This window comes from Macrotis lagotis, chromosome X, assembly GCF_037893015.1.
Source record: "Macrotis lagotis isolate mMagLag1 chromosome X, bilby.v1.9.chrom.fasta, whole genome shotgun sequence".
In the NCBI taxonomy this organism is placed as follows: domain Eukaryota; kingdom Metazoa; phylum Chordata; class Mammalia; order Peramelemorphia; family Peramelidae; genus Macrotis; species Macrotis lagotis.
Genome location: NC_133666.1, coordinates 625251929 through 625265312, shown reverse-complemented (window position 1 = coordinate 625265312; position 13384 = coordinate 625251929). Strand labels below are relative to the sequence as shown.

At 44.5% G+C, this 13384-nt stretch overlaps 1 protein-coding gene across 1 annotated transcript; it reads left to right on the top strand.

Moving 5' to 3' along the window:
• Nucleotides 1-5440: 5440 nt before the first annotated feature.
• Nucleotides 5441-12365, top strand: CDC37 (cell division cycle 37, HSP90 cochaperone). The gene is made up of 8 exons (XM_074203359.1): nucleotides 5441-5672; nucleotides 8350-8631; nucleotides 9007-9112; nucleotides 9916-10031; nucleotides 10372-10494; nucleotides 10705-10887; nucleotides 11160-11231; nucleotides 11755-12365. Exons 1-8 carry the CDS (start codon nucleotides 5571-5573, stop codon nucleotides 11917-11919), a joined length of 1149 nt encoding a protein of 382 aa, XP_074059460.1. The 5' UTR covers nucleotides 5441-5570; the 3' UTR covers nucleotides 11920-12365.
• The last annotated feature ends 1019 nt before the right edge of the window (nucleotides 12366-13384 follow it).

Sequence of the window (13384 nt, the reverse complement as noted above, 5' to 3'; positions counted from 1 at the left end):
AGTGTTCTTCTGGTTCTGCTTATTTCAGTCAGCATCAATTCATGCAAGTCTTTCCAAACTTTTCTCATATCCTGTCCCTCATGATTTCTTATAGAAGAATACATACAATTTGTTTATCCATTTCCCAAATTGATGGCCATTCCCTCAATTTCCAAATTTTTGTCACTACTATGAATATTTTTGTACACGTGAGATTTTTACCCTTTCTCATGATCTCTTCAGGAAACAGACCCAGTAGTGTTATTGTTAGACTAAAGGATATGCACATTTTTATTGCCTGGGGTGGGTTTTGTAATCAAAATTAATCTAATAAACAAGCTTATATTCCTACCAGAGTAAACAATAGGCTCATGACAATGCAATTGCCACTTGTAGAAAACATCACACCATCATCATCAGTGTCTATGCTTCTACCATGTCATCAAATCCTGATGAGGTAAAAAAAAATGTTTTAATGAAGATCCTTATCATTTCCAAAAGAGGACAAGCTTTAAATTCTGGATGACTTTAATGCTAGAGTAAACCCAGGCTACTAGACAGGGAAGGGAATACTTAGAGGATTGGAATTTCAGCATCAGCAATGGCCACTTATTATTCCCGACTTGTGTATCTCATGACCTTCTCATCATGAACAGTGTCTTCCCTTTACCTAAACACAATAAAACTTCCTGAATGCACCCTTACAGCATACATTAGCATCTAATAGACTGTGATTATAAGGAGAAAAGAGACAGAATGTGTGAGTGATGAAGGCAATGTACGGTGCAGAGTGCTGGACTAATCACAAACTCATCCTCTCCAAATTAAATACTCACCTTCAACAAAAATGGCAGTCTCAAAACAAAATGACTACCAGAAGAATTAATGTTTAGATTAGATTAGAGTGCTTCTCTGAGTGGGAGTAATTTATTGCTAACTTGGAGGAAAATTTGAGCTAACACAGAGCTGGCAACAGTGAAAAAGAAAAGGAGTGGGCAGATTTCAGAGATTTGGTGTACAGCAGTGCATTTGCTCATCTAGGTCATATCACTTGAAAACAACAAAAAACAGTTTGATTAAAATAATGTGGAAATACAGAAGCTGCTAAATAAAAAAACAAACAAAAAACACCATAGGATTTACTAGCAAGATAGTTCATCCATTCTAAGAAGGCAGCATTTAATTCCAACAAAATCTAAGTACAAGAGAAACTTGGAGAGATGTAGGATTCTTGGCTCAGTAAGAAGGCAGATGAAATTCAGTTTTGTGTGAATAACAGTCCAAAGTACTTTTTATGATGCTCTGAAGGCTATTTATGGGTCAAAGACATATTGAGCATCTAAACTAGTGCTGATGGAGACACACTGATAGGGACATGATCCTAGAGAGATGGGCTGAACACTTCCATAGTGTTCTTAACAGACCATCTTGATTCAATGTGGAAGCCATTGACCATTTACTTCAGGTTGAAGTCAATCCATACCAAGCTGAAGTTTCAATTGAAGAAGAGGTTTTGAAAGCCATTAGGTTCATTTCATGTGGCAAAGCATCTGGTGCTTCTATTCTAGCTGAGATTGACAAGGTGGTGGGGGGGGTCTATTCCCCATATAAAAACTGACTGAATAAAAATCACATGGGTGTTTTTCTTTTAGTCATTGCTGGCAAGAATCCTGCTAGAATCCTCCTTAGTAGGTTGATCCTTCACCTGGAAGATGGTCACCTTCTTAAGAGCCAGTGTGATTTCAGAAAGGGTCGAGGAAGAGTTGACATGTGTTTGCTTTCCAACAACTCCAGGAAAAATTCCTGGAGCAGAACAGAGGTCTGTATACAACATCTGTACATTTGACCAAGACCTTTGATACCATCAGTCATGAGGGCTTATGGAAAATTAGGTCAAAATCTGGTTGCCCAGAGAAGTTCATCAGTAATGTATATCACTTCCATAATGGCATACTTGCCTGGGTTCTGGATAGCAGACAAGGCTCTTGTGATTTTTCTCTTGTGATTTTCCCATCAATAGAGCAAAACAAGGCTGTGTCCTTGTTCCCATGCTTTCCAGCATGATGTTTTCATCTGTGTTATCAAATGCCTTCATGACAATGAACACAGCATCATGGTCAGCTACTCACTGATGGTATATTCTTCAACTTGAAAAGGCTACAAGCTAAGACCAAAGTGGAAGAAGTATTGTTGCATTATCTTCTGTTTGCAGATGATGTGCCCTCAATGCAGCCTGTGAAGCTGAGATGCAACAAAGTATGGATTGATTCTCTGCTATTTGACCTAACCTTGGCCTAATAATTAACTCCGAGAAAAACACAGGTTGCTCCATCAGCCAGCATCACATCATGCATATGTGGAACCAGTGGTTACAACAGAGAAGTTTTGAATACTGTGGATAGTACATATTTTTTTTAGGTTTTTTGCAAGGTAAATGGGGTTAAGTGGCTTGCCCAAGGCCACACAGCTAGGTAATTATTAAGTGTCTGAGACTGGATTTGAACCCAGGTACTCCTGACTCCAAGGCCAGTGCTTTATCCACTGAGCCACCTAGCCGCCCCCAAGGAGGTAAATGTTGATAAAAAAAAGTTGACATATGCATTGCCAGATCTAGCTCAAAGTTTTTAGGAGGCTCCAAAAGAAAGTGTGGGAGAGAAGTGATATTACACTAACTACCAAACCAAAGATCTACAGAGCCATTGTGTTGCCTTCATTGCCTATGAAACCTGGACAGTCGACCAGTATCATATCAAGAAACTGAATTGCTTTCATTTAAATTGTCTTAGGAAGATTCTGAAGATCATTTGGCAGAAGAAGATACTGAGGTTCTTTTCTGACCTAAACTGCCTAGTATTCCATCATTACTACAGAAAGTGCAGCCATGATGGGCTAGACACATTGTTCAAATGCCAAATATATGCTTGCTAAAAACACTACTTTATGGAGAACTCACAAAGGGCAAACTCTCGCAATGGGGTTAGACATTCTCTTAAGAACTTTAGAATTTTTTGTGTAGCATAGGAGACACTGACACAGGACTGCCCAGCATGACATACCCTCATCAGAAAAGGTGGTGTGCTCTCTAAGACAGAATTGAAGCAACTCAAAGGAAATGTAAAATATATAAATTTAGAGAAGGCACCCCAGGTGTTCACATGGACTATTTGCACCTTCATGATGTGATCAGCCATAGTCAAACACGTTGTAACTTATCCCTAAGATAGTGATACCATTTTGGTCCTCTTGTATGATGAAAGACAAGAACCAATCATTGAGGATTTCTTCAAGGAGCTTAAATTTAAGGGTAAAAACAACTCATAATGGCAAGATACCTAGATTATAGGTAACATTTATATAGTGCTTACTGTGTGCCAGACAATGTGCCTTGGGAGAAAGGTGCTATTGTTATACTCATTTTATATGAGTATATTTAAGGCAGAAGTTAAGTTGACTTTCCCAAAGTCACACAGTAAGTGATTGAGATTGGATTTGAACCTGGGTCTTCCTGAATCCTGGAACAGCCCTCTATCCAACCAACAGCCCCTGGATAATTGGAATTCCCCAACATTATTATATCATGCTTTTGTGTCAAACTTGTGATCTGTTTCCCAAATTTCTCAACTACTTCCTTTTTCTATCTTGGTAATTTAAAATACATGTCAATAATGAGAAAATTACTATTTCTCTTTCCATAGACTTTCACCCATGTCATTTTCCCATTTTGGTTCCTGGATTCTTTTGAATAAGATCCATCAACAGCAGTTTGTCAAGTATTTCATCTCACCAATTCTCAGCTACCTATGAAATCAAATTTACCTCTTTTTGCTGGGCCCTTGGGTTCCTTTTGTTGATGTGTGAGATCATGGAGTTGATCACTGGCTCCTTTCTAGAATTGTATCTGTTAATTTGGGATTATATGTACTTGTAACATAAGAGAGTCATAATTTTTTTTTGCTTATTTTTGCAAGGCATTGAAGTTAAATGCCTTGTTTGTTTGTTGTTTTTTTTTTTGTGGGGAAATTCAATTTGCCACAAGTCATAAGCTAGTAAATATCAAGTGTCTGAGGTTGGATTTGAACTGAGATCCTCCTGATTCCAGGGCCAGTGCTCTATCCACTGTACCACTTAGCTACCCCTATCAGGGACTCTTATAAGCAAGGAAATTGTAGTAATTTGGGTTAACTTTGCTGCAGATTGATTGACCTGAAATCCTGTTGTAGGCCTTTTAGACAACAAAGATACGAAAACAGTTTTGAGGAATTTGGGGGGAAAGCTCCTAGGAACCTCCTTTAGTTGCCTGCTTTTAACCTCCTTGCCATGGGGCTTTTAGCTGATTTTAACTTCCTTAACTTTTTAATTGCCTTCTAGCCAAAGGTATGGGAGTGTATTTTTAGTAAAAGAACTCTTTGTTTGAACTTTCAGTTTCTGAGTGATCCCTTATACTAGATGCTGAACCACTACTGAGATAAGTTTTATAATTAGTTAAAAAAAACTCTTCAAAATTAGCACTATAGGATTACTGATTTTTTTTCATAGTTTTAAATATCGCAGTTTCACACACATTCTCATTTGAGCCTCCCAACAGCACTGAGGTATGTAGGTAGTCTAGCCAATTTACAGATAAATAAACTGAGGCTTGGAAAGGTTCTGACTTGCCCATGGACCACAAGGTTGGCGTCAGAAATAGGATTTTTAAAAAAAGATCCATTTTGGGAGGGAAGTAAGATTAGGGGGAAAATAGTAAAACTTAAATAAAATCTTTAATAAAAAAAAAAAGAAGAAGATCCATTTCCCCAAAGTTTAGTGAGGTTGAGATACACTTCTTTCCACACTGGCTGGTAGCTGCAACATCAACTTCTCTGGCTGGGGCTTTGGCACAGAACCAGGACAGGGCTGCTGAGTGGACAGACCTGAACCGAGGGAGGGGACGAGGTGTTCTAGTGCCAGGTCTTCCCCAAAGAGCAGCGTGCCTTCCGGAGGAGCTTTCCCCGGCTGCCAGGCTACAATCTGGACTCTTCCGTAAAATGGGGATGGTGGGCGGGGTTCAGGACCCCCGCGAGCACCTCTGGCTGAACTCTCCTGCCAGGACATCCGCCTGTGCTTACAACCCCCGGGGCCCGCACCCTCCCGCCAGGACATGCGCCTGTGCTTACAACCCCCGGGTCCCAGGTTGCTCTAGGCACCCTGGGAACAGGACGCTGGGGGTGAGGGGAAGAGAGAGAGATGGCCGCTTCCTTCGCGCGCTCTGTTCTCTTTGGCTGACCTAGGATCCACCCCCACAGGCCGCAGCCAAATCCTAGGACATCAGAGCCCCGGGGAGGAGCCTCGGGACCGGAAGGGGATGGTGTTCCTGCCGGTTAAGGTGTGTGTGTCTCTTTAAACGCGCTTCTACGACGCGAGCCCAGCGGCGGCGGTTCCCGTTGCTAAGGAAGTGACGTTATGGCGGGAGGGGCGGGCCCATCGAACGCTCGGGTCCGGCCCCCCGGAAGCGGAAGGGGAGGGCCTGGGCCAGGCCGGAGCTAGCTGGGGCCGGGCCGGAGGCGCCGCAGCGGCAGGGAAGCCGAGCTAGGCGGGATCGGTGTGGCGCCAAGATGGTGGATTACAGCGTGTGGGACCACATCGAGGTGTCGGACGATGAAGACGAGACGCACCCCAACATCGACACGGCCAGCCTCTTCCGCTGGCGGCACCAGGTGCGTCCGGGGCCGGACCCTGCCCCGGCACCTTCTTCCTCCGGCCCGGCCGCCCCGACTCGCCCTGCCCCGCTGGCTCTCCGGCCGGACCTCGGATCCGACCCCCTTCTCCCCAAACCCGGACCCCGAGACCCTCGCACCCGCGTCCCGCTCTTCCTCCCTCGGACCCGAGATCCGACCTCCCCCGGGGCGAAGCCGGGGGCAGCCCTCCAGGCCCCGGCTCCCGGCCTCCCCCAACCCGAGTCCGCCCTTTGAACCCGAGGCCACTTGGGGGCGAGGGCGGCGAGACCCCGGCGGGGGGATCTTTCCCGGCTGAGTCGAACTTTCACCCCCCCATCCCACCCCTCTAAACTGATGCCGGGACCCGGGCCCTGCCACCCCGTGGGAGCTTCCCCCGACCTCCATCCCCAGACTCCCCGGAGGGCGGAGAGCAGCCCCGGAGCCCTCTGTCACCAGGATGTAGGTGGATAGGCTTCAGGAGCTGGCAGGCAGGGAGTCTTGGGGCACCTCCCAGGAAGGCCCAGAAATTTCCATTCCTGCCTGTGAGATTTGCCTTCGACTCCTTTCCTCAGCCTGACTCTCCTGTGAAATCTAACGTCAGGATTTCTGTTGGAAGACCTGGGCTTGGCAGTCACCTGTGTGACCTAATTTACTTTAATGAGGGGACTCCGTTTGGAAAGGACCAGGGGCGCTAGTAGCTTTTCTAGTTCTAAATCTGGAACTGAGTTTGCAAAGGACTTAAGCTAGTAGCCTTGCTTGCTCTAAATCTGGAGCTCGGATTGTAATGAACCTGATCTCTAGTAGCCTTTTTAGCTTTAAGTCCAGGACTCGAGTTTGTAAAGGACTTAACTCTGTCTAGCTCTAAATCTGGAACTGAATTTGCAAAGGACTTAAGCTAGTAGCCTTGCTTGCTCTAAATCTGGAGCTCGGATTGTAATGAACCTGATCTCTAGTAGCCTTTTTAGCTTTAAGTCCAGGACTCGAGTTTGTAAAGGACTTAACTCTGTCTAGCTCTAAATCTGGAACTGAATTTGCAAAGGACTTAAGCTAGTAGCCTTGCTTGCTCTAAATCTGGAGCTCGGATTGTAATGAACCTGATCTCTAGTAGCCTTTTTAGCTTTAAGTCCAGGACTCGAGTTTGTAAAGGACTTAACTCTGTCTAGCTCTAAATCTGGAACTGAATTTGCAAAGGACTTAAGCTAGTAGCCTTGCTTGCTCTAAATCTGGAGCTCGGATTGTAATGAACCTGATCTCTAGTAGCCTTTTTAGCTTTAAGTCCAGGACTCGAGTTTGTAAAGGACTTAACTCTTTCTAGCTCTAAATCTGGAACTGAGTTTGTAAAGGACTAGATTTCTAATTACCTTTCTAGCTCTAAGTCCATTTCTTCGGGGATGTCTACAGTTCTTTGTGGATGATACCTTTTCCTACCTGAGATGACTTCCTAGGATCACTGCTAGGGTCCATTTGCTGCTCTCCTTCCTGAGCACTTGCCTAATTACTGTCCACAACCCTTCAGATGAAAGTATGGGACCAATAAAATGTCCATTTTAGTACACTAATGTAAGGTCCTTGGGAGCAGGTTCTTCTTTTAGCTTATCTTTGTGTGACTCCTCATCACTTAGAACCACTCTTTTTTTTTTTTAGGTTTTTTTACAAGGCAATGGGGTTAAGTGGCTTGCCCAAGGCCACATAGCTAGGTAATTATTAAGTGTCTGAGGCCAGATTTGAACTCAGGTCCTCCTGACTCCAGGGTCAGTGCTCTGTCCACTGCGCCACCTAGCAGCCCCAGAACCACTCTTGATAAGTCCTTGTTGGAATGGACCTGGGTGCTTGGGGGCTTCAAGACCCAGTTTCATGCCAGAATCTCCTGCTTTAGTCAGTCATGTTTCTAACCTCATAGTATAATATTCCAGGGAAGGTAGATCTATGCTACTGCTTCCACTGACTGTCCACGTATAACATAATTTATGTACATGTCTTTATTTAGCTTAGCAGGGGTAAGGATTTGGTGGCTGTGGGTGTCAGAATTGGACCCATGGAATAAAGAGCAGTCTGCCAAGCTAGCCATAGAAAAAGAGGCATCTGGAAAAATCTTCCACATAGCAAATTAACCCAGGGATGGGGTGGGACTGACTTGGGGGTTAGGGTGAGTCTGATAATAAAAAAATATGTGGGGATGGCTAGGTGGCACAGTGGATAGAGCACCAGCCCTGGAGTCAGGAGTACCTGAGTTCAAATGTGACCTCAATAATTACCTGGCTGTGTGGCCTTGGGCAAGCCACTTAACCCCAAAAACCTAAAAAGAAAAAAATATATTAATGGTAAAATGGAAAAAGCACTAGACCTGAAGTCTAGAAAATGAGTTTTGGAGCCTAATACTGATACTTCCTAACTATGAGTCCCTATGCAAATCACTTATGCTCACTGTCTGTTTCCTCATGTGTAAAACAGGCATGATAATATTTGCACTACCCATCCACCTCACAGGGTTGTCCAGAGGAAAGTGCTTGGTAAACCTTAATGTGAGTTATTAATATTTTTATAATTGTATTTTTGGATGATAGAGGACTAAGATTAGCCCTTGCAGTCCCAGAAGCTGCCCTTCTTTCTAATTCCAGCTCCCCCAGGTCTTGCTCTGTTTCCTGCTTCCTCCTAAGGTGGTCACTGCTCTCTGCAGGCACGAGTGGAGCGTATGGAGCAGTTTCAGAAAGAGAAGGAGGAGCTAGACAAAGGATGCAGGGAGTGTAAACGGAAGGTAGCCGAATGTCAGCGGAAACTGAAGGAGCTCGAGGTGGCTGAGCCCAAAGGTAACCAAGCAGAGGTGCAGCGGCTCCAGGCTGAGGCCCAGCAGCTGCGGAAGGAGGAGAAGAGCTGGGAGCAAAAGCTGGATGAACTGCGCAAGAAGGAGAAGAATATGCCATGGAATGTAGACACACTGAGCAAAGATGGCTTCAGCAAAGTGAGTCGGGAAGCAGTTGTGTGTATATCAGGGTTTAGCTCCAGAGGGGTCATGTGGAGAAGGGTGGTCAGTGGAGGTGAGGACTCCCTGAGCAAGGATTCATCTTGAGGAAGGTACTGGTTGAATAAATAAGCAGCAAAATCAGCCCTGAGACTGGAAAGCTCAGTCAGGTGGTCATCCTGTCATCCCAAAGTCCCCAGTTTTCTTTCAGCCCATTTCCCTATAATAAAATGTCCTTTTTTTCTTCATCTGAATGAATAGACTAACTATTCCATCTTCCTTTTCATGCTATTGAGGGAGCCAGATAGAAGGGCTGAGCTTCAGCATAGGGAAGGTTTGGTTCACTGGTTTCTCCCCCTCACTTTCCCATCACAGAGTGTGTTCAATATTAAGCCAGACAAGGAGGAGGATTCTGAGGAGCAGAAAGAACAGAAGCACAAGACCTTTGTAGAGAAGTATGAGAAGCAGATTAAGCATTTTGGTAAGGCCCGGCTATTTCAGTGTGCCCTGGGCTCTCCCACCCAGGGAAAACAGTTTTTGTAGAATCTGCACTTGGTAATAGAGTCAGCACTTGGACCATTTCTAAACTGGGGGGCCATTGCCTTAGCTGGGAGAGTGCCCACCATTGGAGAGTGTCTGTCTGGGTGGGAAGACTGATGCAGGCACAAGGTTCTCAGGAGCCATAACCTTGAAGCTATAATTAGACCAGGAGATATTTTCAGCCTCAGTTCCTTTCCCTGTAAATAAGAGGATTGGACTAGATGATCTCTAAAGGTCTGTTCAGTAGTAGCATTCAATTTTCAGATTTCCTTGAGGGCAGAGACACTGAATGACTTTTCCAGCATGTTAATGTCCCGTGTTTGAAATGGAAGGGATATTCAATGTGTCCCCCAAATAGACCCTAAAGTAGAAATGGTGTTCTCAATACTTTCCACTCAAACCAACCAATTACATATAGCATATCTTTGCCCGTATATAATGCTTCTCTAAGGAGAGTGAAAAGTAAAAGACATTACCTCTACCTTTATGAAGATGCTAATCATTAGACAAGATAAAAAACAAAAAACAAAAAACACAAGAGATTTGTACGAAATGGAATAGAAATGATGTCTTCAGGACAATTCCTGGGTTGAAATGTGGGGATAGGATGTGAATTAGTGGTTGCTGTATTTCCTGGCATGCGGGAAAGAATGAATGAATGAAAAGGCAAGTTTTAATGGAGAGAGATGTGAATGTAGGAGGTTTGTGCCTCAAAGTCCCTGTCAGCACCATTTGTTCTGACAGGGATGCTTCGGCGCTGGGATGACAGCCAGAAGTACCTGTCCGAAAACCCACATCTAGTCTGCGAAGAGACTGCCAACTACCTGGTCATTTGGTGCATTGACCTGGAAGTAGAAGAGGTAAGGACAGCCAGCATGGCCTAGAAACTACAAATAGAGACCAGAGCAAGGACTCCTCTGGTCTGGAGCTTGGCAAGTAAGGCAGATCAGGTCTGGGTACGTCAGGGTCTTATCTCAGAAGAGCTCGCAGCTCACAGGGGCAAGACACAAACACAGCTAACCACGATGTGGTAAGCTGTGTTTAGATTTGTAAAAGAAAGTGTTTAGTGAGGTCTCTGGTCAGAAGGGTGGAGAAACTGTTATTGTCCCAGAAGGCATGATGAGGCTGGGGCTGGGGTTGGAGCTGGAGCTGGGGTGAAGACTTTTGTTCCTATGATCAATTGAGCTTTTCTCCTTTTAGAAATGTGCCCTCATGGAGCAAGTGGCTCATCAGACAATTGTTATGCAATTCATTCTGGAGTTGGCCAAGAGCCTAAAGGTGGATCCCCGGGCCTGCTTCAGACAATTCTTCACAAAAATTAAGGTGAGTGGTCTGACCCGGCTATGAAGATTAGGGACTTGGCATGGGGCAACAGGACGAGAGACTTCCTGACTCCTGTCTGAGCATCGCAGGGAACCCTCTGGGTCACTGAACACCCATCACTTGAGGACACTATCTAGAAGCTACAAGAATTTATCTCAGCAAAAGAATTGTTCCTCATCTCTTTCTTTTTTCCCTGTTCATTCCTTGCAGACAGCTGACCAACAGTACATGGAAGGCTTCACAGATGAACTGGAGTCCTTCAAAGAGCGGGTGAGAGGCCGAGCTAAAGTGCGAATTGAGAAGGCTATGAAGGAGTATGAGGAGGAAGAGCGGAAGAAGCGTCTGGGCCCTGGGGGCCTAGACCCTGTGGAGGTCTACGAAGCATTGCCCGTGGTATGTCCCTGTAAAGAAGTAATTGGGGAAATTCTGGATCTCTTCTGTGCTGGGCCCCTAGAGAGACTGTATATCCTAGTGCTATGAGCATCCTACAGTGGGTGCTGTCCTTAAAAGACCAGTTGCCTAGAAAGGACTCATACCCTTCTCCCACTTGATTGCTGAAACTTTTCTCCTATGGCTAGGCTAACTATTGTCTTGCTGACCTTATTTGCTCTTTGAAATGCCTGCATTCTGAACAGATGTCTTTTTCCTTCCCTGTACTTACCTAGGAGCTCCAAAAATGCTTTGACATTAAGGATGTACAGATGCTGCAAGACACCATCAGCAAAATGGACCCTACGGTGAGTGTCCAGTAGGGGGAGCCTGGAATAAAATTCAATCTCGCCATGGCCATTGTCACACTGGGGTTCCTTAAACACTCGGGGTGTGGTTCAGGATTGTTGGCTGCTTTTAGTTTCCTTTCTTTGTCCAGACTTTTCATCTCCTGGACTCCACTTCTCCCTGGCAGAGGGTCCTCCTTGGCAGTCAACAGTTGACTCATTCTCCCACCTTGGCAGGAACTAGAATTAGAATCACTGGGACCGAAGCCTTTATGGAAAGTTAGCTAGCCAGGTAGAGCTAGGCCTTTGCCTTTTCCCACACAAGAGACTTTCTTTTGGAGCTTTGGAGCTTCAACCTTCTCAGTCCCAGTGGAGCAAGATACTATTCTTCAGGGCTGTCTGCTTCTTCATGTGTGTCTGGAATTTGTGGGTTTGAGTGATAGGTACAAATGCAGAAGCAGGGTTTTGGGAAATCCAGGTTGTAGAGAAACTTGTAGGAGAAGAATCATCCTCACCTGTTGTGGGGGGTAACCTCTTGTTTCAGGAAGCAAAATATCACATGCAACGTTGCATCGACTCCGGCCTCTGGGTCCCTAATGCAAAGGCAGCTGGAGGGCAGGAGAAAGGAGATGAAGAAGCTCCAGCCTCAGACCTCGTGGGTGAGGCCAGGAAGGGCAGGGCCGAAGAGGAAGAGAAAGGAAACGTCTGATCTGACCTTTGCTGGAAACTTTATACCAGACTCTCTTTTAAGATGACAAAACCAACAAATATATGAATATATAAAATCTGTGAGCTTTTGAGTCTCCTGCTCGCTTTCCACACCAAATCCCCAGTGCTGGCATTCCTCCCAACACCCCCTCCCACCCAGCTCTGATCCAAATATCTGCTTTGAGTGTGAAGGGGCTTCCAAATGGCTCTGTGTGCCACCACTACTGCCCTCCTCCCCCCTCCCCCATCAGTCATTATCTTACCCTGTGCCCAGTAGGAGTGGGAACTGGTACTGGGTCTTGGGGGAAGGAGCTTGGTTGGGACTCAGAGCTAACTAGGGTTGTAGGCATGGCTGTGGGCACTGTTATTAACCCATTAGTGTGCTGTTGTGTCTATTTTTGAGGTGAGGGTAACTGGCAAACATCTTCAAATAAAAGATTTTAAGGAGTTGTGACCAGGGTTGACTTCTTGACATAACATTGTGAGTGTCATTTGCCTGCCTTCTCTTGTACCCTTTCAGGGTGGCTTTTACCAAACCCAACCAGAAGGTCATCCTAGTTTTATAGTCAGCTAGGTTCCTTGTTTCTACTCCTGCTTGTTACACATAGGTATGGAGAGATATCTGCCTTCAATCCCTGAGCATGAGGACAAATTTGGTATAAAATAAAGTAGAAATTTCTATAACCACCTATGAACTCGTACAAGACTGACTGACTAGAGGAACTTCCTGCAAGATGGGTGAACAAGTGGACATACTTACGTTTTCCTTTCCTCAAAATAAAATTATATTATCATAAAATTATAATTATAATTATAAAGTAGCATATACAAAAAAGGTAATGGAGGTGGGGGGAGGCCAGAGGAAAGATAACCCAAAAAAGTAAATCTTGTAAACTGATCAGAGACTAAAGACATATACTAGTAAAGAAAAAAGAAGTCCTAATACAATATAGGAATAGCACAAGATGAGAAAATTTTCATTTCATGAACAACATGAAGGAAAATGGAGCAACCTCAAGAACCTCTGGAGCGAGTTAAAGACAACCAAAAATGAAGACTTTGAGGTGTTTGAAATGTGAGAGTTCATAGTTTATGGCAGAAGCTGGAAATTCTTTAATTAGAGGTGCCTTGAAAGTCGGAACACAAAATACAAAAGAATCAATATAGGAAGAAAATTGGGGAAAAAAGTCAAAAGTTGTCACAAAATTATTGTAATAGACTTTGAAAACAACACTGATCCAATCAGAATTATTGATCCAGAAAAAAATGAAAAGGGAGTCATTTTTTTCCTTTATTGAAATTTAATGTTTCCAATTACATACAAAGGTAGTTTTTAATGTTTGTCCATTTGCAAGTTTATGAATTCCACAGTTTTCTACCACCCTTCCCATGGGCAGTGGCTAGAGCTTTGGAGTCAGAACAAGAGTTTGAATCCAGTCTCAGACCCTTGAATCTTACTAGCTGTG

Bases quoted from the DNA above. Each gene is read 5' to 3' on its own strand.
- CDC37 (XM_074203359.1), top strand. From the start codon at position 5,571: ATGGTGGATTACAGCGTGTGGGACCACATCGAGGTGTCGGACGATGAA. The intron at 5,673-8,349 runs GTGCGTCCGGGG...TGCTCTCTGCAG, and splicing joins TCTTCCGCTGGCGGCACCAG to GCACGAGTGGAGCGTATGGA. The intron at 8,632-9,006 runs GTGAGTCGGGAA...TTCCCATCACAG, and splicing joins GCAAAGATGGCTTCAGCAAA to AGTGTGTTCAATATTAAGCC.